We start from the raw sequence: 24,421 nt of genomic DNA on the forward strand, positions 1-24,421 counted from the left end.
AGTACCTTGTGTTATATTAAGGTATATAGGATATTTTTTTTTGAGACAAGTGCCTGTGAACTGTAGTACATTCCATTTCCCTGTGGGTTATTTAAACCCTGAGTCACTTACATAGTTTTCATTGAAAAGAACATTATAATAGAAAGTACTCATATATCAAGTTGCGATATATAACAGTTACAACAAGATGTGTAAAACTTTATTTGTGGAAACCATTTTACAGAAAACTTTGTTGTTGTTGCCAGGAAATTAATGTAATTTTCATTCATTTTGTATGACATAACATTATATATTTCATTACAGCATATGAAGACAAAAGTAGAACAAAGTACAGGTGGCAAAGTAGACTACAAGACAAAAACTGATTCACAAAAGTCAACCATCAAACAACATGAACAGAAAAGTCCTAAATCATCTGATGGTTATTACAGAAATATAATTATTTTTATTAACTTGGACTTGAAAAATATTATGCATGCATTTGATTGATAAGATACATATACAGTCCGCCAAAAGTTAAGCACCACCTATTTTTATTGCATATAAATTTTTCATTTGAAAAAATTAGTTAATCCTTGAAAAGGAGGAAATATTCATGTAGCAATTTTGCCAATATATACCATAAACAAACCATCAACTTAAGTTTTGTCTCTTATGCAGGTTCCATGCATTTGAATTTTGTGTTCATAGAAATAGTGAAAATAACCCAATTTAAGTTTTACTGTGATTTTATTTTCTTACAACAATTTATCACCCAATATCATAAGTCTCTACGATTATTATTTGGCATGTTTGGCAAATTTAATGTCAATACTTGAGTCAATAGGATGTGTAACCAGCTCTCTTACGGTACAGTTCCATGCATCTAATACTCTGTACTGTAAGCCTTCTGAACTTATCTGAGCAAATATAAAAATATCTGGGTGTTGTTGTCTTTTGTGACGCACAATAAAAAATAAAGCTAAAGAATTAATCTGTTTTCAGTGTTAAGAATTATTGCATATTTTAAATGCAACTTCTCAAGGACTGTTTTGCGTAAAGCAGTCGTTATTATTAGGATAGATTGCCATCATGTGTAGTTGATCATTTCATACTGTCATTTTGATCCAGATATTTTTCTTGGAGTTGTTTGACTTGAGCCATCCATCGGCTGTTGTACCACAATGTTATTTCTTAATTATAGCACAGGGGGAATTGGCTTTCAAGTAGCAATCTTGTTTTCAAATACTTCATTAATCACTTTTATAAATATTAAGTTAAACCACAATTTTATGATTATTGCCATGACAAAAAGCCAAGAGTTATGCATAGAAGTCAGGAGAGAGATATTAGATCCTAGAGACTTTCTTTCTTGTCAGACATATCTTGTGTATTATTTAACAGCATGTATATTTATATAGTTGGTAAGCAGACGATGTCAAAGTCCCCGCAGAAGCAGGAATCAAAAATGAGCCCAAGAACAGAAGAACCAAGAAGTCCAGTTTTAAAAAAAAGTAGTCCAAAAAAGATTCCATCAAAGTCTGAAGCTCCAAAGCAGGATATTGACTACTGCACTCTACCGCTAAATTCAGAAATAGAGGTAAGTTTTATAAACATTTAGGGCATTAAATTCTCTCTCGCTATGCTCGTTCTATTTAAAACATTACTATACTAAAATCCTTGGTATAATAAATAAAACAAAACTCAAGGTATAGGTTTAGTTGCTCGCAGTATCTTTTCTTTTCTAGTTGGCAATGTTTAATAACATTATAAACCAACATATCATAAGTACACACACAATTGTCCAATACATTTTGATTTAAGTATGATTAGAAACCAAGACTTTAAGTGATTGTATTCCAAATCCTGCCATGCAATACCAGGATAAAACGTCACGACCTACTGGAAGTAGTCAATAATTTATTTATTAGGTCTTTCAACTTTTCTGTGGAAAGACCTATTGTATTTGTTTTGATTTTTTTTCTTTTTTTATACCCCCGCTTTAAAAAAGGGGGGGGGGGGGGGGGTATACTGTTTAACCTCTGTCTGTCCTTCCTTCAGTCCGTCCATCCCATGAATATTTTTCGTCGCATTTTTATCAGGAACTACAATACAAGGATTTCTGAAATTTGGTTTCAGGGTTTATCTAAGACAGCTATACCGTGTGATGCGTTTTCAGATTGATCACTTGACAACTTCCTGTTTACCGAACACTTGTATGATTTTACACATGATAGCCAAGTTGAAAATTTTCGTCACATTTTTCTCAGGAACAACAATACAAGGATTTCTCAAATTTGGTTTCAGGATTTATATAAGTCAGCTATACCGTGTGATGTGTTTTCAGATTCATCACTCGACAACTTCCTGTTTACCCAACACTTGCATATTTTTACACTATTAATATTATCCACTTGCGGCGGGGGTATCATCAGTGAGCAGTAGCTCGCAGTTTCACTTGTTTATTCCTAATTTTGTACTTGGAATACATATTTGTTTCACAATATATCACTTAGATATTTGGTATATGATATCAAATAGTTTATGCGCCTTTGAAATTTACCCAGTGTAACTAAATACTTTTCTTTGTAGGAGTTATCTCCCCAAACACTGTTTTCCTTGTGACTACATTTCTGCTGTTACCCTAAAAGATTTATGCATTTGATATAAATGATATGCATTTCTATCTTGTAAACCATAAGTGATAGAGACCTAAGATATTTTGATTTGAGGTTTTTATACGACCGCAAATTTTGAAAAAAATTTCGTCGTATATTGCTATCACGTTGGCGTCGTCGTTGTCGTCGTCGTCCGAATACTTTTAGTTTTCGCACTCTAACTTTAGTAAAAGTGAATAGAAATCTATGAAATTTTAACACAAGGTTTATGACCACAAAAGGAAGGTTGGTATTGATTTTGGGAGTTTTGGTCCCAACATTTTAGGAAGTAGGGGCCAAAAAGGGCCCAAATAAGCATTTTCTTGGTATTCGCGCTATAACTTTAGTTTAAGTTAATAGAAATCTATGAAATTTTGACACAAGGTTTATGACCACAAAAGAAAGGTTGGGATTGATTTTGGGAGTTTTGGTTTCAACAGTTTAGGAATTAGGGGCCAAAAAAGGGCCCAAATAAGCATTATTCTTGGTTTTCGCACAATAACTTTAGTTTAAGTCAATAGAAATCAATGAAATTTAAACACAATGTTTATGACCACAAAAGGAAGGTTGGTATTGATTTTGGGAGCTTAGGTCCCAACAGTTTAGGAATTAGGGGCCAAAAAGGGACCCAAATAAGCATTTTTCTTGGTTTTCGCACAATAACTTTAGTATAAGTAAATAGAAATCCTTGAAATTTAAACACAAGGTTTATGACCATAAAAGGAAGGTTGGTATTGATTTTGGGAGTTTTGGTCCTAACAGTTTAGGAAAAAGGGGCCCAAAGGGTCCAAAATTAAACTTTGTTTGATTTCATCAAGAATTGAGTAATTAGGGTTCTTTGATATGCGGAATATTACTGTGTATGTAGATTCTTAATTTTTGGTCCCATTTTCAAATTGGTCTACATTAAGGTCCAAAGGGTCCAAAATTAAACTTACCGTATAAAGGGGTGTATAGTCCGCGGTTTTTTACCCTGGGAATGAAATTGATGGAAGGGGTGCGGACTATGCAGTACTATAGGATTTCATGACCTTTTTTTTCCAGAGTTCGGATACGATGTTGAACGAGGTTTGGCCAAGAAACAGAAACATCATGTGTTGTCAATGTTATAATGTATTCTTGACAACTCTTTGTATTATTTAGAAATAAAATAAACAATCTAACTGTATTCTTGACTACTCTTTGTATTTTTTTGAATAAAATAAACAATTTAACCGTGTTGACTTAGTAATTTGCATAAAATTCAGCCTTTGATCGAATGTCCGCTTTGTTTCGGATTTGGTCAAATTTGTGTCATTACATCTCAACAGTGTACCTGAATCCTGAATATCAATGAAAGATGAACCCTTCAATGGTAAAACCGTAATAGTCAAGTTGAAACCTAGTGAAATCTTCCCAAGATCGATTGTGTTTAATATTATTCGTGTGTGTAACAGGTAAACAACGAAGCGCCATTTTGAAAGTGTGTGATTAAAGTATCAAATATTTTCGTATTCCGACTTTTTGTGTTCAACTCTTAACTTATCGACGTAAATGAATCAAGACCTGACATTTTTTAATTGTAAATCGTAACCATTAATACTGAAAGTGTAAACCCGAAATAAGTGGAATTTTGTATACGAAACTATATTTCCAGGTGAAAGGTCATATTGTGCAGATGTATCGTCTTACATGAATGAGTTTACGGGTGTGTGTTGAAAGCTATTAATTAACCATGTCAACTTTTGACAAGTGATGAATGTAATTCAATAACCTGAGGCAGTTCTTCAAATCAATAATAGAAATGATAAGATTAAAGAGTTATAACAATTTAATATACCAAAAGGGATAAGCTTGATTTTTACAGTCTGAGTTGAATTCATTTTCGATCTTAACTGTTTGATCTTTAATTTCTTTTGTTTGATAGCATACCAAATATTTATTTTTAGAATTTTAAACAGTTTATTGGCTTGGGCAAGCTACCACTTACAATGATATCAAAAGTGATAAGCCGATAGTTAAATGTACATGATTGAATTAATTAACATTTATTACATGAATACAGTTCTTACTTTCATTGTTTGGGACTTTAAGTTAATTAGTAAAGAATGATAGTCTGTAAGACGATTTAATTAAGCAATTAAATAGAATCTGTTGAAGACTTTTAAAATAGATTAAATACATATCTTTTAAGTCCTCTTTTACAAACTGATCATAATTTTATATTCATCATCGATCTTTTAACCACAATGATTAGTGTGTTGCAATCTTTAACAAAGATTAAAAATATATCTTTAAAGATCCCATTCAGAAACTTATCATAAGTTTTAACTGACTATCCATCTCTTTAACAACAATACTTACTATATTGCCAATCTCGGCAAAAAAATAAATTTAAAAAAAATACCGCAAATTTGGCATTTTCCGTCATTGTTCGCGGACCCGATCTTGTCAAAAGTTGCCGCGGACTATACAAGCGAACTAGACTTTTTCCTCGATATTTGGGGATGAAGAAGGGGTGCGGACTTTACACAAATGCGGACAATACACGGCCGAATACGGTAGTTTGATTTTGCCAAAAAAATAATCAGTTGGGTTCTTTGATATGCTGAATCTAAAAATGTATTTAGATTCTTGATTATTGGCCCAGTTTTCAAGTTGGTCCAAATCGGGGTCCAAAATTAAACTTTGTTTGATTTCATTAAAAATTGAATAAATGGGGTTCTTTGATATGTCAAATCTAATTGTGTATGTAGATTCTTCATTTTTGGTCCTGTTTTTAAATTGGTCTACATTAAAGTCCAAAGGGTCCAAAATTAAACTTAGTTTGATTTTAACAAAAATTGAAATCTTGGGGTTCTTTGATATGCTGAATCCAAACATGTACTTAGATTTTTGATTATGGGCCCAGTTTTCAAGTTGGTCCAAATCAGGATCTAATATATTATATTAAGTATTGTGCAATAGCAAGTCTTTTCAATTGCACAGTATTGCACAATGGCAAGAAATATCTAATTGCACAGTATTGTGAAATAGCAATATTTTTTTTAATTAGAGTTATCTTTCTTTGTCCAGAATAGTAAGCAAGAAATATCTAATTGCACAATATTGTGAAATAGCAATATTTGTTTTTAATTGGAGTTATCTTTCTTTGTCAAGAATCAACTCAAATCTTTGTTATATACAATGTATATTCACTTTTACTACCAACTGATAAATTAAAATAATCTTTAACATTCAGTGATAACAAGCAGTTTTTTTTTACATCTTAATATTTTATGATGTATTTAAATGAGTAGTTATTGTTGCAAACTCCATTAGAAATTTAATTGAGATTAATTTGGAATAAGGGAAAGGGGGATGTGATTAAAAAAGTTGGGTTCAATTTTCTCATTTGAAATGAAATTTCATAAATAAAATGAAAATTTCATTTTTTTGAGAGGATTAATATTCAACAGCAGAGTGAATTGCTCTAAGAGAAAATACAAATTTTAAGTTCATTAGAACACATTCATTCTGTGTCAGAAACCTATGCTGTGTCAACTATTTAATCACAATCCAAATTTAGAGCTGAATCCAGCTTGAATGTTGTGTCCATACTTGCCCCAACCGTTCAGGGTTCAACCTCTGCGGTTGTATAAAGCTACGCCCTGCGGAGCATCTGGTTGTTCCTAAAATTAGGTTGATGTTCTTGATCCTAAAATTAGGTCAAGGTCAAGGTCATATTTTAAATTTTGATTTTGGCTTTTGTTCAATTCTTTTCAAAATCTGTATAAGATATTGACAACATATTTTTACTAAATTGTAAGTTGCGACATATTGTAACACATGATTTTTGGTTGAAAGGGTAGGCTAACATTAAACTGGAGTTTTCTCCTCTCTTATAATACAATTTCAAAATTAACAATTTATCTCCCTTATTTAGAAAAAAAATGTATAGAAACCATATATTTTTGGAATCAGTGTACAAAAAGCTATTATTTGTCCCTGGATATAATATTTCAAACTGAATTTTCATACTTCTGTATCAAAATTGATCTGTATGGGTGGAAAGATCTTCGGTTGTTCTCTGAACAATTGATTTTTAATTGATTATTGATTTCCTTCTTTATTACTGAACATATAGCAATAAAACTTTGCAAATATGTATTTAATGTCAAAAGTCATGAATTTTCCCTTTAAGAAGTGAAGACATTTTAGTGTGTGCACTTTTGTTGTCTTTGTCAACTAATCAAGTTGATGTCAAATGTAAACACCTGACATTTATTGAAAGGCATCTTGTAAAATTGGATAAAAAGAACGTTATTATAAAAGTAAGGGTTTTTTTTTAAATTGAAGAAATATGTTAATACATTCCAGAATTCATAATGTTGACTGACATTAGCTACAAGATTATATGCTTGTTGTCATGCTATCAGAACTATTGATACAAAATGATTGCACCAGAACATATATTACTGCCAGATAAATGTGAAATCTACAGCTTTCCTTTAGGGAAAATTACAGCGGAATGGCAAAAAAATAATCTTAAGACATTAAACATCAATTCAACCATTTAGAAAGTGAATGTCCACTAAATCTGAAGCTTTGTGATAAGCATAAGTGAATTACTTGAATTGCAGTTGGTTTGATAATACCAGAGAGTAAGGCTTTCCTACATCCACCAGCCAAAAAGTATACCAATAGTAATGTACCTCTTCAATCATTTAGAATATCACGTCATTTATGCCATTTGCTTTAGAAGGTTTGCACTCATTAAATTAAATAATTGGACAGACTAAAATAAAATAATCTTCAAACTAAAAACATCTTGATTGGTTTAAAGATGTAAATGAATTAATATGACTTCTGATTTTATAGGTTTTACTGTACCTGAATTAACCTGACTTCTGATTTTAAAGGTTTTACTGTACCTGCATTAACATGATTATGATTTTTTAGGTTTTACTGTACCTGAATTAACATGACTTGTGACTTTATAAGTTTTACTGTACCTATATTAACATAGATATAGGAAGATGTGGTGTGAGTGCCAATGAGACAACTCTCCATCCAAATAACAATTTTAAAAGTAAACCATTATAGGTTAAAGTAAGGCTTTCAACACAGAGCATTGGCTCACACCGAACAACAAGCTATAAAGGGCCCCAAAATTACTAGTGTAAAACCATTCAAACGGGAAAACCAACGGTCTAATCTATATAAACAAAACGAGAAACATGTATATACTACTTAAACAAACGACAACTACTGTACATCAGATTCCTGACTTAGGACAGGTGCAAACAGCATGACTTCTGATTTTTTAGATTTTACTGTACCTGCATTAACATGACTTATGACTTTATAGGTTTTACTGTACCTGCATTAACATGACTTATGATTTTTATTTAGGTTTTACTGTACCTGAATTAACATGACTTATAATTTTTTAGGTTTTACTGTACCTGCATTAACATGACTTATGATTTTTTTTAGGTTTTTGAATTAACATGACTTGTGACTTTATAGGTTTTACTGTACCTGCATTAACATGACTTATAACTTAATAGGTTTTACTGGCAGACAATACATCACCAGACCACTTTGCAGTTCAACTTCAGGATGCAGAGATATTAACAGCGGCTGACCAACTGTTGAACAAAATGAATAATGTAAGTTGTAATATATTCAGTAAAATTGGGAATACTTTTTGTTAGAAACTTATAAAAAACTCATCATAGATACCAGGACTAAATTTAGAATATACGCCAGACACGTGTTTCGTCTACAAAAGACTCATCAGTGACGCTGAAATCAAAAAAAGTTAAAAAGGCCAAATAAAGTATGAAGTTGAAGAGCATTGAGAACCAAAATTCCTAAAAGTTTTGCCAAATACAGCTAAGGTAATCTATGCCTGAGGTAGAAAATCCTTAGTATTTCAAAAAATTCTAAAATTTGTAAACAGTAAATTTATAAATAAAACCATATCAATGACAATTCATGTCAGCATTATAAAAGAGAAAAACATGTCTTTGTTACAGCAAAAGTATTGAAGTATGGAGGATTTATTGTAAAAGTTGCTTTGAAGCTGAAAAACTAAATCATTTTTGTCGAAAAAGCAACACATAGCAATCTTATATTGCATGATATTTTTATTGCAGTGTTATCCACACACTTCTTTTTCTACTTTTAAACATGTACCCTACTGTAAATGGATACATGTTTTGATGGAATAAAATTCGAGGCAATTATCTATCAGACGTCTCTGTTTGCTTATTCTTCATACAGTAAATATGAAACAAAAACAAAAAATAAGGTACAAGTATCTAGGTTACAAGACATATTTTGAACCCTAATATTACAATTTTCAGTCAAGTTCAGAATATATGACCTTTTTGGAAGCCATGCCTCATGGTTAAATAAGAGCTTAATTACACTTTTAACAAAGTAGATGTACAATTTAGACCGTTTACATATTCTTTTGAAAATTAATATTTGATGACTGTTCAACATTTAACAGTTTTACAACACTGGTGGAGAGCTAGTACAGTCCCCCACTATTGGGATGGTGTATGCTGCACAGTTTAGTGCTGATAATAACTGGTATAGGGCAAGAGTGGACGCTATCAATGGAGATTCTGTCACTGTCACATACATTGATTATGGCAATACAGAAAACTTATTAGCAGAGAAACTTCGACTACTATCTATTGATATGACGTTTATGAAGTCTGCAGTAAGTATACCATTTTCCTTCTCTGAGAAGATGGAGGAACTTATGTTTTTGTCCTTTGTCTGGACTCTCATTCCAAGAAATTGTCTCCTTAATAAAGTATGTAATTCTACAAAAATCACTTTTACAGCATAATTATTTTTGAATGCATTAGAAAAAAGCTTATTGGTTTTAAATGCCTTGGAAAATAGATAAAGGTTGTAAAAATTTCATTTGAGTCAATACCAACAATGTTCAGTGTATTTGGTGTGAAGTTTTATTTGAGGACACTTATCTAATTCTGTGACGGTTTCAGTTTTTGACTTACAATATCACACTAAAAACAGATGAGACATATCTTCAAGTTCATGTCTACAATGTATGTAAAATAAATAACATTTGTTATTTTTTATAATAGAGAATTTCCTTGAAATGCAATTCAAAATATTCATTTAAAAATCAGATTTAGGCAACATTTTGGTGGACTATTTTCTGTAGCAAACCTTTTTTTTAGTGGGACATCAATTTCAAAGGTTACAATTTTGTGTGTGTGCTGTTTTGTGGTATAGAAAAATGTATAATCTGTATTATGAGCTTACAAGCCTTATTCTTAATTTGCATGATTTTATTTATTTAATCAATAGAAAAGATGAACATGTAGGTAGAAAACCAGGATTAGTTTTCTTGTGTAAGAATATTAAATGATTGTTGACTTTTCCTATTTAGAATTATGCACACAAGAAGTAAATTCATTTGATCCTTGTGTTTTTTTACAAAAAAATATTTTTTATCACTTGGAATGTACCCCTCATAAAAGGGGTAGTCAGTACATTGAGGGGTTGTTCCCAACCTGTTAAATACAAAAATGACAACTCTGTCCACTGTAGTGATTGGTATGTGACAGCAAGTTTAAGTTAATAACTAAGTGAATAAACTAATATTTTTGTTATACTACGAACTTAGTCCTTGAAAAAGGGATGGGCTTACGACACAGGTCTTTATTGCTATCCTCTAATTCTTATTGTATAATTTATTATAAACATTATATTTATATAACGATTGTTCAGCTCATATTTATATGGACACTGTGAAAGGTTGGCTTAAAAATATATAAATCTTAACATCAAAATCCACAATCCACTTTGCCAATATGAATATCTTTGTTTTTGTCGAGCCTTCGACTTTAGTCGAAAAAGCGAGACTAAGCGATCCTACATTCCGTCGGCGGCGTCAACAATATTCACTCTGTGGTTAAAGGTTTTGAAATTTTAATAACTTTCTTAAACTATACTGGATTTCTCCCAAACTTTGACAGAAGCTTGTTTATGATCATAAGATAATATCCAGAAGTAAATTTTTTAAAAATAAAATTCCATTTATTCCGTATTTGACTATAAATGGACTTAGTTTTTTCTGTGGGGAAACAAAACATTCACTCTGTGGTTAAAGTTTTTAGAATTTTAATAACTTTCTCAAACTATCCTGGGTTTGTACTAAACTTGGACAGAAGCTTGTTTATGATCATAAGATAATATCCAGAAGTGAATTTTGTAAAAATAAAATTCCATTTTTTCCGTATTTTACTATAAATGGACTTAGTTTTTTCTGCGGGGTAACAAAATATTCACTCTGTGGTTAAAGTTTTTAGAATTTTAATAACTTTCTCAAAATATCCTGGGTTTGTACCAAACTTGGACAGAAGCTTGTTTATGACCATAAGATAGTATCCAGAAGTGAATTTTGTAAAAATAAAATTCCATTTTTTTCCGTATTTTACTATAAATGGACTTAGTTTTTTCTGCGGGGAAACATTACATTCACTCTGTGGTTAAAGTTTTTAGAATTTTAATAACTTTCTCAAACTATCCTGGGTTTGTACCAAACTTTGACAGAAGCTTGTTTATGATCATAAGATAGTATCCAGAAGTAAATTTTGCAAATAAATAAATCCATTTTTTCCATATTTTACTTTTAAGTGGACTTAGTTTTTTTCTGCGGGGAACCATTACATTCACTCTGTGGTTTTAAGTTTTTAAAATTTTCATAACTGTCTTAAACTATCCTGGGTTTGTACCAAACTTGGACAGAAGCTTATTTATGATCATAAGATTGTATCCAGAAGTAAAGTTTGTAAAAAGATTACTCCGTTTTTTCTGTAACTTACTTTTAAATGGACTTAGATTTTCTTAAAATCATAAAATAGTAACAAGAGGAATATTTTTATTGATTTTTTTCCTCATTGTTGTTGAGCCTGCGATTTACAGCAAAAATAGGCGAGACACTGGGTTCCGTGGAACCCTTACAATTTGTTTTATCACACTGATCATTGTTTACAGGCAATTATATGTCAGCTTGATGGTTTACAAGCAGTAGGAGGTTCCTGGAGTAGAGAAGCAATTGACAAGTTTAAAACACTAGTAATCCCAGTAATTGTCAGTGGGGTTTTAACCAAAGTCATTGCTTCTTCAGTTCATAACAGGATTCATAAGGTCAAAGTTATAGATCATAATGGTGTTGATGTTGGTCAAACCCTGGTTAAAGACGGGTTTGCTACAAAGGGAGGTCCAATGGATCTGCCACAAACAAAGAGTGAATTGAGGTAAGAAAAAAATTAATGAATGAACCAGCTATTCAAAAAAGTTCAAAGAAAAAGATTTATAAACAACTATAAATCACCATACGGTCGTCAACAATGAGAAAAACTCATACCATATAGTAAGCTATAAAAGGCCTTGTGGAACCATTCAAACAAACTAACGGCTTAACAAGTAACAACACTTATTACAATAAAACTCAGATCAAGTATAAATATGGGTAGTGTCACTTTTACCATCCTTAAGATATGTTTAAGACACATTCCCCATTTATTTTTTGACACATAGATAAAGGAAGATGTGGTTTAAGTGCCAATGAGACAACTCTCCATTCAAGTAACAATTTAAAAAAGTAAACCATTATATGTCAAGGTACAGCCTTCAACACCTAGCCTTGGCTCATACTAAACAGCAAGCTATAAAGGGCCCCAAAAATTACTAGTATAAAACCATTCAAACAGGAAAACCAACTGTCTTATCTATATAAAATTAAGAAACAAGAAACACGTATGAACTACATAATCAGACGACAACTATTGTACATCAGACTTCCTGACTAAAGAAAGGTACAAACATTTGCAGCTGGATTAAACGTTTTAATGGTACCAAACCTTCTCCCTTTTCTGAATCAGTTGTGTAAAAACACAACATAAAGACACACTATAAAATATCAATTGGAGAGCTTAACTCAATGAAAATACTCAAATAAACACACAATGAACCAATAAATTTGATCTGTGATACCTGAATGCAAATACATGGTTAATAAAAAGGGATATATAATTAAGTTCTTATATTTCTATTCAATTTGTGTCATCTATCTAACTTACATACTTCCTCCTGTAAGACTGCATTTGGTATGCTTCCTTATATTTATATATATATATGAAGGATTTAAGTAAAAGTTTACACTGAAAAAGCCTACTTGAAGAAAATAGCAAAAAATAACAAAACCACAATGAGACTAGAGAGGCTGCTATGTTCCAGAAACCAATCAATCGAATTATATGTATTGGGGCATCAGTTACTCCTTGGTTTTTTTCTTCCAAATTCAGACGTGTTCAAACTGGAATATTGTGTCCATTATTGCCCCAACTGTTCAGGGTTGGATATCTGTGGTCTTATCCAGCAGGACCGGGCTAAGTAGATATAGGAAGACGTGGTATGAGTGCCAATGAGACAACTCTCCATCCAAATAACCATTTATAAAAATAAACCATTATAGGTTAAGGTACAGCCTTCAACCTGCAGCCTTGGCTCACACAGAACAGCAATTTATAATAGGCCCCAAAAATTACTAGTGTAAAACCATTCATACGGGAAAACCAACGGTCTAATCTTTAAAAAAAAAAAAAAAAAAAAACTAGAATCCTGTATGAACTTCATAAACAAACGAGCAATTTATTGTACATTTAGAATATTTTTTTCAGATCACCAATAATGTCATCAGAATTAAAGAAGGTTGCAGACAGTCTACATGTAGGAAGCAAAGAAAATGTATTGGTCACTGAAAAGAATTCTCCTGTCTTATTTTATGGACAGATTGTACAAGAAGAGATAATTTCCAGATTCTCAACATTTGATCAGGAGCTTGTCATGGAAATGGATAGCTTGGGAAAAATTGTGCAATATAGGTACCTTAATAATGTTTATTGCTGTTGATCTTAATTTGAACAAGAAAGTCTTACCATGTACACAATGCGTATAACCACAAAATACAGATCAAGTTTGAATTTTGGGTTTGTCACTAAATTTTATAGATTTATGCCCCTTTACATATGGTAAAATTGCTGATTTTTTGTTTTCATTCTCTTACTTGAGTTTGCATCAACCAAATTTTACCAAATTTCTACAACACTTATAACAACAAAATTCTGTTAAAGTACAAATTTGGATAGGGTCACTTTAACTGATCTTCAGTTATGTCCCTTTATAGCTTTTTTGATATGCAAGTGGGAGCATCATTTGTGTCCCATGGACACAGTCCCCATTTATTTTAAAAGGTATTACTCCAATTCTTTCCATAGGTGAGTAAGAGTCCGTATGATTATCAACTGTTATGATTTTCAAACAATTGGAAACAAATCCAGTCTTAATTCGCCACAGTACATATTTAATGACCTGTTAAATAATTAAATAGACACAATTTATTACACTGTATACACACATTCTTGACCTCAATGGTAAGCCAACAAATGTATTATCTATTATGATCTAAACTTTTTTAAATATTCTGTTGATTTTGCTACCAAGCTAGCTGAATGATTAATCAGATGTGTGGGGTACAAAGAAAGGCCCCAAAATTATTATGATATGTATAAAAAATGCAAGCAAATTTCATTTCACTCATAAAATCAGTGCTGTGATCATCTGACATAAGTCAATAATCAAATTCTAATTAATTATTGAAAATTTCAGAATTTTGGTACGTACAATAAACAAAATTGCATAACTCGTACCTGAGCATTTCCTGCATTAAAATGTATTTGTTTGTTTTATATTTATATCTCATTATATTGCTATTTAGCAGTTATTGCAAATACCTCAGAGGAAAGCATTAGAACATTTAAATTATTTAGCCATTTATTTGTCTCCTACCGATGAAGTTGAAGAGGACTTTAGGTTTGCACTCTGTCTGTTTGTCCAACCGTCAGTCCGGCAAATCAGTTTTCCAGTCTTTTTTTCTTAGTGCTTATATATTATGATTTGATATTTGGTGTATTGTTTTATCATGACAAGTAACTGGTCAAGTTCGATTTTCAAGATATTAGCTCTTTTCTTGTTCAGTAAAAAGCCTTTCGCTAGAATCAAACTTTTGATGAAATGCTTATTATTTACTAGATTTCTGTTCAACTTCAAAGGGAAATAACTCATTTTTAGATCACCTGGCCAAAAGAGCTAAGTAAGCTTTTTTCTTCAAATGGCGTCCGTCGTCTGTAAACTTTTACAAAAATCTTCTCCTCTGAAACTACTGGGCCAAATTTAACCAAACTTAGCCACAATCATCATTGGGGTATCTAGTTGAACAATTGTGTCCGGTGACCTGGCCAACCAACCAAGATGGCCGCCATGGCTAAAAATAGAATATAGGGGTAAAATGCAGTTTTTGGCTTATAACTAAAAAACCAAAGCATTTAGAGCAAATCTGACAAGGGGTAAAAGTGTTCATCAGGTCAAGATCTATCTGCCCTGATAGTTTCAGATGAATCAGAAAACCTGTTGTTAGGTTGCTGCCCCTGAATTAGAAATTTTAAGGAAATTTTGCTGTTTTTGGTTATTATCTTGAATATTATTATAGATAGCGATAAACTGTAAACTGCAAAAATGTTAAGCAAAGTAAGATCTACAAATAATTCAACATTACCACAATGGTCAGTTGACCCCCTTAGGAGTTATTGCCGCTTATAGTCAATTTTTAACCATTTTTTGTAAATCTTAGTAATCTTTTAGAAAAATCTTCTCCTCTGAAACTACTGGGACAAATTAAACCAAACTTGGCCACAATCATTATTAGGGTATTTAGTTAAAAAATTGTGTCCAGTGACCCCCCATACCAACCAAGATGGCCGCCATGGCTAAAAATAGAATATAGGGGTAAAATGCTTTTTTTGGCTTATAACTCAAAAACCAAAGCATTTAGAGCAAATCTGACAGATGCAAATTGTTTATCAGGTCAAGATCTATCTGCCCTGGAATTTTCAGATGAATTGGATAACTGTTAGGTTACTGCCCCTGTACTGGTAATTTTTTGGAAACTTTGCTGTTTTTGGTTATTATCACATACATGTGATGGACTGTGAAACTCAGATCAGGAGATTTGGAAATTTTGGTCAGGAGATTAGGACTCAGATCAGGAGGTTTTTTATCGACATAAATTTTGTCGTAAATGTAACCATATGATGTAGAAATTGCGTTTTTTCTACAAATTGTAATATGTTTATAGTACCCTTATTGCCTTTCTATTTGAATAAAATAAAATATTAAGAAGAATCTGTTTCCTGTTTAGTTTTGTTTTGTTTTTGATAAATGATTGTTCACTGCTTGCAAATAAATCATTATATTTATTTATCTTATCTGTATAGATTTTTATATTATTCATGTCTCCATCTCCTTATCATTGATAAATGTATAGACAAATAAAAAAGAAATAAGCTCTACATGTTTGTTTGCAACATCATAAATTAATTAAAAAAATAACAAACGCTAACAGTAGTACTGCATGGCTTTTAAGCATTATGAAAGTCACATTTGTAGAAAACTAAAAAAAGACTTAAACAGTGTAAAATGTTTTGCTATTTCTAGCTTACACAATAAAATCTTATATATTCTAACATCTACAATTCTCAATCCCAAGGTTTTTGTAATCCCACTTATACTAACTAGAACTTTTATCAGTCTTTTTTGTTTATCTTTATTCTCTACATGTACATATTGTATATGTATCCAAACACATGAATGATAAACAGATTTAAGATATAAACTTCAATTTAATCCTTGAAAGGAGGTCTAGATTGCTAAAATAATTTATAAATTTATATTTTTTTATTTGTCCCAAAACATCTAAATTCATTTAATCAACATCCTTTTATGACTATTTGATTAAAATATTAATCATTTATAGTCTTTTTACAATTTACATTTTTAAAAGCAAAATAACTGAAAACAGGATAAAACAAAGGGAAGTAACAAAAATGTATTAATACACATCGTTTTTATAACACAACGGCAGTTAGCCAGAGGTAAACATCGTCGATTACCAGTATGTTTGACACCCAAGCTGTCAAGTGAAGCCAATTAACTATACATCTTCTTTCATGTACAGGTAAAATTTTACACAGGTGTCAAATACACCCGTACAGTAGTAAGAAATGATCAAATATGGCGTCTGAAAATTTTCATTCACGAAATATTTCATACACGGGAGTTTTTTCTCCTAAACGGGAGGACGGGAGGAGACCCCTGAAAACGGGAGTTTTGTACTCCCGTCGGGAGGTTCACATGTATGTTATCATGAATATTACTATAGATAGAGATAAATTGTAAACAGCAATAATGTATAGCAAAGTAAGACCTAAAAATAAGTCAACATGACCAAAATGATCAATTGACCCCCTAGGGAGTATTTGCCCTTATAGTCAATTTTAACAATTTTCATAAAATTTGTAAATTTTCACAAACATATTTCACTGAATCTATTGGGCCAAGTTCATTATAGGTAGAGATAACTTTAAGCAGCAAGAATGTTTAGAAAAGTAAGATCTACAAACACATCCCCATCACCAAAACACAATTTTGTCATAAAGCCATCTTTGTCCTTTGTTTAATATTCACATAGACCAAGGTGAGCGACACAGGCTCTTTGGAGCCTCTATTTTTGAATATTATTATAGAGATGTAAACAGCAAAAATGTTCAGCAAAGTAAGATCTACAAATAAGTCAACTTAACCAAAATGGTCAATTGACCCCCTAAGGAGTAATTGCAATTTATAGTCAATTTTTAACCATTTTTCGTAAATCTAAGTAATCTTTTCCAAAAATCTTCTTCTCTGTAACTACTGGTACAAATTTAATTAAACTTAGCCACAATCATCATTGGGGTATCTAGTTTAAAACTTGTGTCCGGTGACCCGGCATACCAACCGAGATGGCCCCTAAGGCTAAAAATAGAACATAGGGGTAAAATGCAGTTTTTGGCTTATAACACAAAAACCAAAGCATTTAGAGAAAATCTGACATGGTGTTAAAGTGTTTATCAGGTCAAGATCTATCTGCCCTGAAATTTTCAGATGAATCAGACATCCTGTTGTTATGTTGCTGCCCCTTAATTGGTAATTTTAAGGGAAACTTTGCTGTTTTTGGTTATTATCTTGAATATTACTATAGGTAGAGATAAACTGTAAACAGCAATAATGTACAGCAAAGTAAGATCTTCAAATTAGTGTACATGACCAAAATGGTCAATTGACCCTCTACAGAGTAATTGCCCTTTTTAGTTAATTAAGTCTCCCAAACAAAGTTTGGAGACTTATTGTTTTTGCTCAGTTCTTATTATTTTTCTTCTTCTTCTTCTTCTTCTTCTTCTTCTTCTTCTTCTTCTTCGTCCAGATCCCCACCCCTAAACCATATATATTCTTGTAGGGGACAATAAAACAAATCAAATGAAATAAAAGGGAAGTCCCTAGGGGGTCACCCCACCCCCTCTTGTTGGAAAACTTGTAAACGGTCCAGATCCCCACCCCTAAACCATATATATTCTTGTATGGGACAATGAAACAAATCACATGTAAATAGATGGAAGTTCCTGGGGGTCACCCCCTTCCCGTTCAATTTGAGAATGTACTATTATCTTGTAAACAGTCCAGATCCCCACCCCTAAACCATATATATTCTTGAAGGGGACAATAAAACAAATCAAATAAAATAAAAGGGAAGTCCCAAGGGGGTCACCCCACCCCCTCTTGGTTGAAAACTTGTAAACGGTCCAGATCCCCACCCCTAAACCATATATATTCTTGTAGGGGACAATAAAACAAATCAAATGAAATTAAAAGGAAGTCCCTAGGGGGTCACCCCAACCCCTCTTGTTTGAAAACTTGAAAACCGTCCAGATCCCCACCCCTGAACCATATATATTCTTGTATGGGACAATAAAACAAATCACATGAAATTAGATGGAAGTTCCTGGGGGTCACCCCCACCCCGTTCAATTTGAGAATGTACTATTATCTTGTAAATGGTCCAGATCCCCACCCCTAAACCATATATTTTCTTGTAGGGGACAATAAAACAAATCAAAAGAAATGTAGGTAAAGTCCCTGGGGGTCACCACCACCCCCTCCTGTTTGAAAACTTGTAAATGGTGGAGATCCCTACTCGTAAGCCATATATATTCTTGTATGGGACAAAAAATCAAATCAAATGAACATGGGACCATATGAATGGGGAGTTATCGGAGCTTTGTTTGGGAGACTTCGTAACAGCATCCTGTTACAATTACTTCTTGTTTTTAACAATTTTCATATAATTTTTAAATTTTCAACAACATTTTCCACTGAATCTGTTGGACCAAGTTCATTGTAGATAGAGGTAATTGTAAGCAGCAAGAATGTTTAGAAAAGTAAGATTTACAAACACATCCCCATCACCAAAACACAATTTTGTCATATATCATCTGTGTCCTTTGTTTAATATTCACATAGACCAAGGTGAGCGACACAGGCTCCAAAGAGCCTCTAGTTATATATCTGCAAAAAAGCTTTGCATCTCTAGATTGGTCGTCGTACAAAGACACTTAATTTTTAGGGTTATGGTCCCAACAGTTCAGGAACAAGGGGCCCAACGGGGTCGAAATAAGTATTTTCACTCGACTGCAAGAAAAATGTGCGATTGTATATTCATTGTCAACAATAAGTTTAGTACAAGTAAATAGAAATCTATTAAATTTAAACACAAGTTTATGACCACAACAGGAAGGGTTGGGGATGGATTTTGGAAGTTTTGGTCCTAACAGTTCAGAAATCAGGGGCCAAAAGGGGCCAAAATTAAACTTTTTTTTGTTTGATTTCATCAAAAATTGAATTATTGGGGTTCTTTGATATGCCTATAAAAAAATCTAACCGTGTATTTAGATTCTTAATTTTTTGGTCCTGTTTTCAAAATTGGTCTATATTAAGGTCCAAAGGGTCCAAAATTAGACTTAGTTTGATTTTAACAAAATTTGAATACTTGGGGTTCTTTGATATGCTGAATGTGAATATGTACTTAGATTTTTTATTATGGGCCAAGTTTTCAAGTTGGTCCAAATCAGGTCTAAAATAAACTTTGTTTGATTTCAACAAAAATTGAATTTATGTTTTTTTTATATGCTGAATCTAACCATGTATTTAGATTTTTATGCCCCATTTATGGGCATTATGTTTTCTGGTCTGTGCAACCATCCGTTTGATCGTCTGTCTGTCTGTCCGTCGTGCTTCAGGTTAAAGTTTTTGGTAGTTTTTATTACCAACCATGTAATGATGTACGTAACAGCAGTTATGGATATCAGATTTACCCCAGTGATATGCAAACAGTTCAGATAAAACCCTAAATAAAAATGGGTTACAAGTAAAAAGATTTGGTTCTACTTTTAAAAATTAAATATGTGCTTTATTTCAGACCAAAAAGTATTGGAGAAATTGTTTACGCCAAATTCACAGATGGAAAATGGTATAGGGCAGAAATATTGTCCGTTTCTGGCAACGATGCATCTTGTCTATTTCTAGACTATGGAAATAAAGCAACAGTAAACTTCTCATTAATACAGCAAGCATCACCACTGTGCAAGTCTGTTCCACAGATTGCTGTAAAAATGAAAATTGAAAGTGTATCAGAACCCCAAACATGGACAAAGAATACACTGGATGTGTTTGACAACTTAATAAATATGGATCAGCCTAAATTATTTGAAATGGAAGTGAAATCTGTAAATTCTGACATAGTGGAAGTTGATTTTCTGGACGAGAAAGGAAAGTCTGCCTCTGCTCTGATCTGTCAAACAATGGCTAGTGAATCTCCTTCGTCTGTCATAATGACTTCCTCCATTCCAAAGGAAACTTTATCAGTTGATGGAGCTAAAGAGGATATGATGATAACTGAACTGTCAATTCCTTCAAACAGAATATACTTGCAAAAGGCAATACAAGAAAATGCAGAGAAAATTGAAGCTATTCGCATGGAAATGACCATGTTTTGCAAGTCAAATTCAAACTCATATCAACCTGTTAAGGGAGAATTGGTTTGTGCTCTGTTTCCTGATGATGGCTTGTGGTATAGAGGTGATGTTTTAGAAGTTCCAGGAGACAGTTACAGAGTACAGTTTGTTGATTATGGAAATGAAGCTGTTGTTCAACCAGACGGCATCTGTCAAATCTTACCGTCATTTGTTGAATTACCTCGACAAGCTGTATGTTGTACTCTTAAAGGTTTAGTGTTATCAGACTTGAAAGAGAATCAGTTAATTACGTTATCAAATACCGCAATGAATACAATAATAACAGTTGAAGCTCATGACATACAAAATGATGCATATGTTTCCACATTTTACCAAAAAGGAGATGGAACAAGTATTAACAGTATGTTGAGGGAAGAAGAGGTACATGCTGCTGCAGATGAGAGTCATGAAATAATTATGGCCTCTTCTGTTCCAATGGAGACTGTTCCAGTCGATGGTTCCAAAATTGAAGTGCTTATAACAGAATCATTAGATATGAAACTTGTTTACATTCAGATATATCAGGAAAAATATCACCAGAATTTACAATTTTTGACACAAAAGTTACAAAGCTACTGTCAATCTAACATTGATCCCTACATGCCTTCCAAAGGTGAACTTGTATGTGCTAAGTTTGATGCTGATGAAATATGGTACAGAGCTGAAGTTCTGGATATCAGTGACGATGAATACACAGTACATTTTGTAGATTATGGGAATAAGTCATTTGTCAAATCATCCTCAATCCGTAAGATCAACTGTTCACTTTCTTCAATGTCAAAGCAGTCCATATGCTGCAATATAGTGGGCGTTGATTTGAAGAGTTTATCAGAGGATAAATTGATGCAGTTTGCTACCATGGCAATGCAGGGTAAACCAGTGAAATTGCAAGGTCTTGAGAAGAAAGATGGATACTATGATGTTAAATTATACACAATCAGTGATGAGAATATTAATGCCATGTTTGGGTCAGTAGTGGAAGAAGTTCAACAGTCTGAAGAAACAACCCCACAACTAAGGAATGCTACTGCTGAGGTTATCATGGCTACATCTCTGCCACAATTTGAATTGCCTCTAGATGGTACAAAAATAAGGATGAAATTGTCTGATATTGGAGACTATGAAAATATGTACTTCCAGTCTGATCTTCAGGGGGATCAGCACACACTATCTCAATTGTCATCTCAGATTGGGAGCTTTTGTCAAGATAATCCCCTTCCACCTAAACCTGTCAAAGGTGAGCTTGTATGTGCCTTATTTTCTGCAGACAGTACTTGGTACAGAGCAGAAGTTTTGAATATATCTGGAGAAGATTATGAACATCGCTTTGTTGATTATGGAAATTGTGAAACAACAAAATGCAGTAATATTCGTAAAATTGATGAAACATTGACAGTTATACCAAAATTTGGTGTTTGCTGTAATTTGAAAGGAGTAGATTTAAAAAGTCTACCAGAGGAAATGATACTAGAATGCCTAACACTATTGACAAGTGACAGAGTTCAAGTTCAGGCAGTGCAAAAGAATGAAAAATCTTATGATATTGTAGTGTATACAGCTAATGGAGAAAATATTAATCAGAAATTTATGTTAATGCCTTCAAATCAAGAGCCAGTTCCCGAAATGTATATGGCATCAGAACTGCCAATGAAGACATTACCATTAGACAGTTCAACAGTGAATATGGTTATTATGGATGCTACTAGTCTGGACACCATTTACTTGCAATATTGTACAGTTGAGGACCAAGAGACAATTATCGATTTGCATAGGGCAATTAATGTGTATTGTCAAGAAAATGCTTCTCCATATAAACCAAATAAAGGTGAACTTGTGTTTGCTAAATTTGATAGCGGGGATAGCATTGACTGGTATAGAGCAGAGGTATTGGAAATCATTGGGGACACATTCAAAGTGCGTTATGTAGATTATGGTAATACTTCAGAAGTTAGATGTGATCAAATTAGTAAAATAAACAAAACATTGGCAACTCCACCATCACAAACTATCTGCTGTCGTCTTCATCAAGTTGACCTGAAAGTGTTTTCACCAGAGAAACTTTTACCTCTAATCAATTTGGTCAGAGAGAATAAACCTGTGCAAGTTCAAGCTGTAAAATTAAAAGAACGATGTTATGATGTTCTATTATTTACAAGTGAAGGGATGAATGTGAATGAACAATTGTTGGTACAAGTTGCACCGCAACCTATACAATCAATTATTCTAACCAGTAGCATTTCAAAAACAGTGTTACCTGCAAATGTAGAGATGAATGCTGTGATAACAGAAGTTATGGATGACTGTCTTTTCTATTTACAAGCAAACATTGAGGAAACAAAAGTAAGTCTTGACAAAATTTTAGAGCAGTCCCACCAATATTGTTCAACTAACAATACTCAATATAAACCTGTGAAAGGAGAGCTTGTGTGTGCTCAGTTTTCAAGTGATAAAGTATGGTATAGAGCTAATGTTGAGGATATAAATGATGGCAAATATCTCGTTCACTACTTAGACTTTGGCAACCAGGAGTTGACTACGGAACTATCAATCAGGAAAATAGATCCATCACTAGCTGTGGATCCAGGTCATTGTGTTAAATGTTGTCTGCATGATGTGCCAAAAAGTGAGGAGGTGAAAAACACACTAAACAGTCTAATGGGAGTTATAATAAATATCAAAGTCATCAAGGAAGAGAGTAACCTCTATCATATGATTATTATAAACAATGGTATAAATGTTAACCAGCAATTGAAAGGATCTAGCAAGACACCAGGGTCTGGAAGGCCAAAAGTGAGTGAACAGCTACAGAAATCTACATCACCAAAGGGTAAAACAGATGAAGCTAGTCAGGCTCATCAGTCCTTGCCTTCTAGTAGAGGCAGTAATTACCTGTCATTAAAAGACATATCAAAGACAGAACCAAGTGCCAAGAACCGTTTCCTTATAACTTATGTTGTTGATCCTACCGAGTTCTACTGCCAGATTGCTGATCCCAATGGTAAATATACAATTAATTGTACAAAAATAAGGAGATGTGATATGATTGCCAATGAGACAACTAAGTTTTGAATCTAATTGACATGGATTATTACGTTTTTCTTTCAGCATGTATACTTGGTTGTGTTCGAAGAACATTATTAAAGTTAAATGTGTTTGCTTGTTTGTTGGTGATCATACAACCAATCAGAGTTGGGGTAATTGTAATTGTAATCGTTAATCAGCTGTAATTTATTACAATTTTTCAAGTAATCATTGTAATCATTAATCAGCCAAAAATCTGATTACATGTAATTTAATTTAATCAATTACTTTTCAAAATACCCTGTAATCCTGATTACTTTATGATTACATTCTGATTACAATGGAAAAAAATTAAACTGTGTTTATGTTCAATAAAGGAAACTTTTTGTTATTTAGATTGAACATGTGAAAGATAGTTTGGTTTACTTTTTTTTATAAAGCATGTTGGTAAATTTGTATACTTCAGTAAAAAATAAACTGTTACAGTATTGAAAAGTCATCAAGAGCCTAAAAAGAGACATATAATACAACTACATGTTTCTGGCCTTAGTAAAAGATATTGTACATAAAATTATATTCACAATTTAAAGATGTACTTATATAGTTTAAGTTATATGCAAGTAATACTTTTCTTTTAAACCTTAATTATAATCTTTTGTTATTTATTAAATGTGATTTTTGACAACTTTGAAATGACAGGTAGGAAACCAATTAAGGTTTGTTTTATTGCAATTACCAACTGAGTAT

The 24,421-nt window shown here is 32.6% G+C and overlaps 1 protein-coding gene across 1 annotated transcript in view; it reads left to right on the top strand.

Annotated features, from left to right (window-relative positions):
* LOC134715442 (tudor domain-containing 6-like) overlaps positions 1–24,421 on the top strand; it is a 111,613-nt gene that overhangs the window by 52,402 nt on the left and 34,790 nt on the right. The window contains exons 13-19 of the mRNA XM_063577619.1: positions 304–421; positions 1,401–1,579; positions 8,168–8,269; positions 9,118–9,333; positions 11,646–11,908; positions 13,334–13,537; positions 20,059–23,651. Coding sequence (XP_063433689.1) covers positions 304–421; positions 1,401–1,579; positions 8,168–8,269; positions 9,118–9,333; positions 11,646–11,908; positions 13,334–13,537; positions 20,059–23,651 — 4,675 coding nt within the window. The remainder of the gene's footprint in view (positions 1–303; positions 422–1,400; positions 1,580–8,167; positions 8,270–9,117; positions 9,334–11,645; positions 11,909–13,333; positions 13,538–20,058; positions 23,652–24,421) is intronic.

Source organism: Mytilus trossulus, chromosome 4 (assembly GCF_036588685.1).
Source record: "Mytilus trossulus isolate FHL-02 chromosome 4, PNRI_Mtr1.1.1.hap1, whole genome shotgun sequence".
Lineage (NCBI taxonomy): Eukaryota > Metazoa > Mollusca > Bivalvia > Mytilida > Mytilidae > Mytilus > Mytilus trossulus.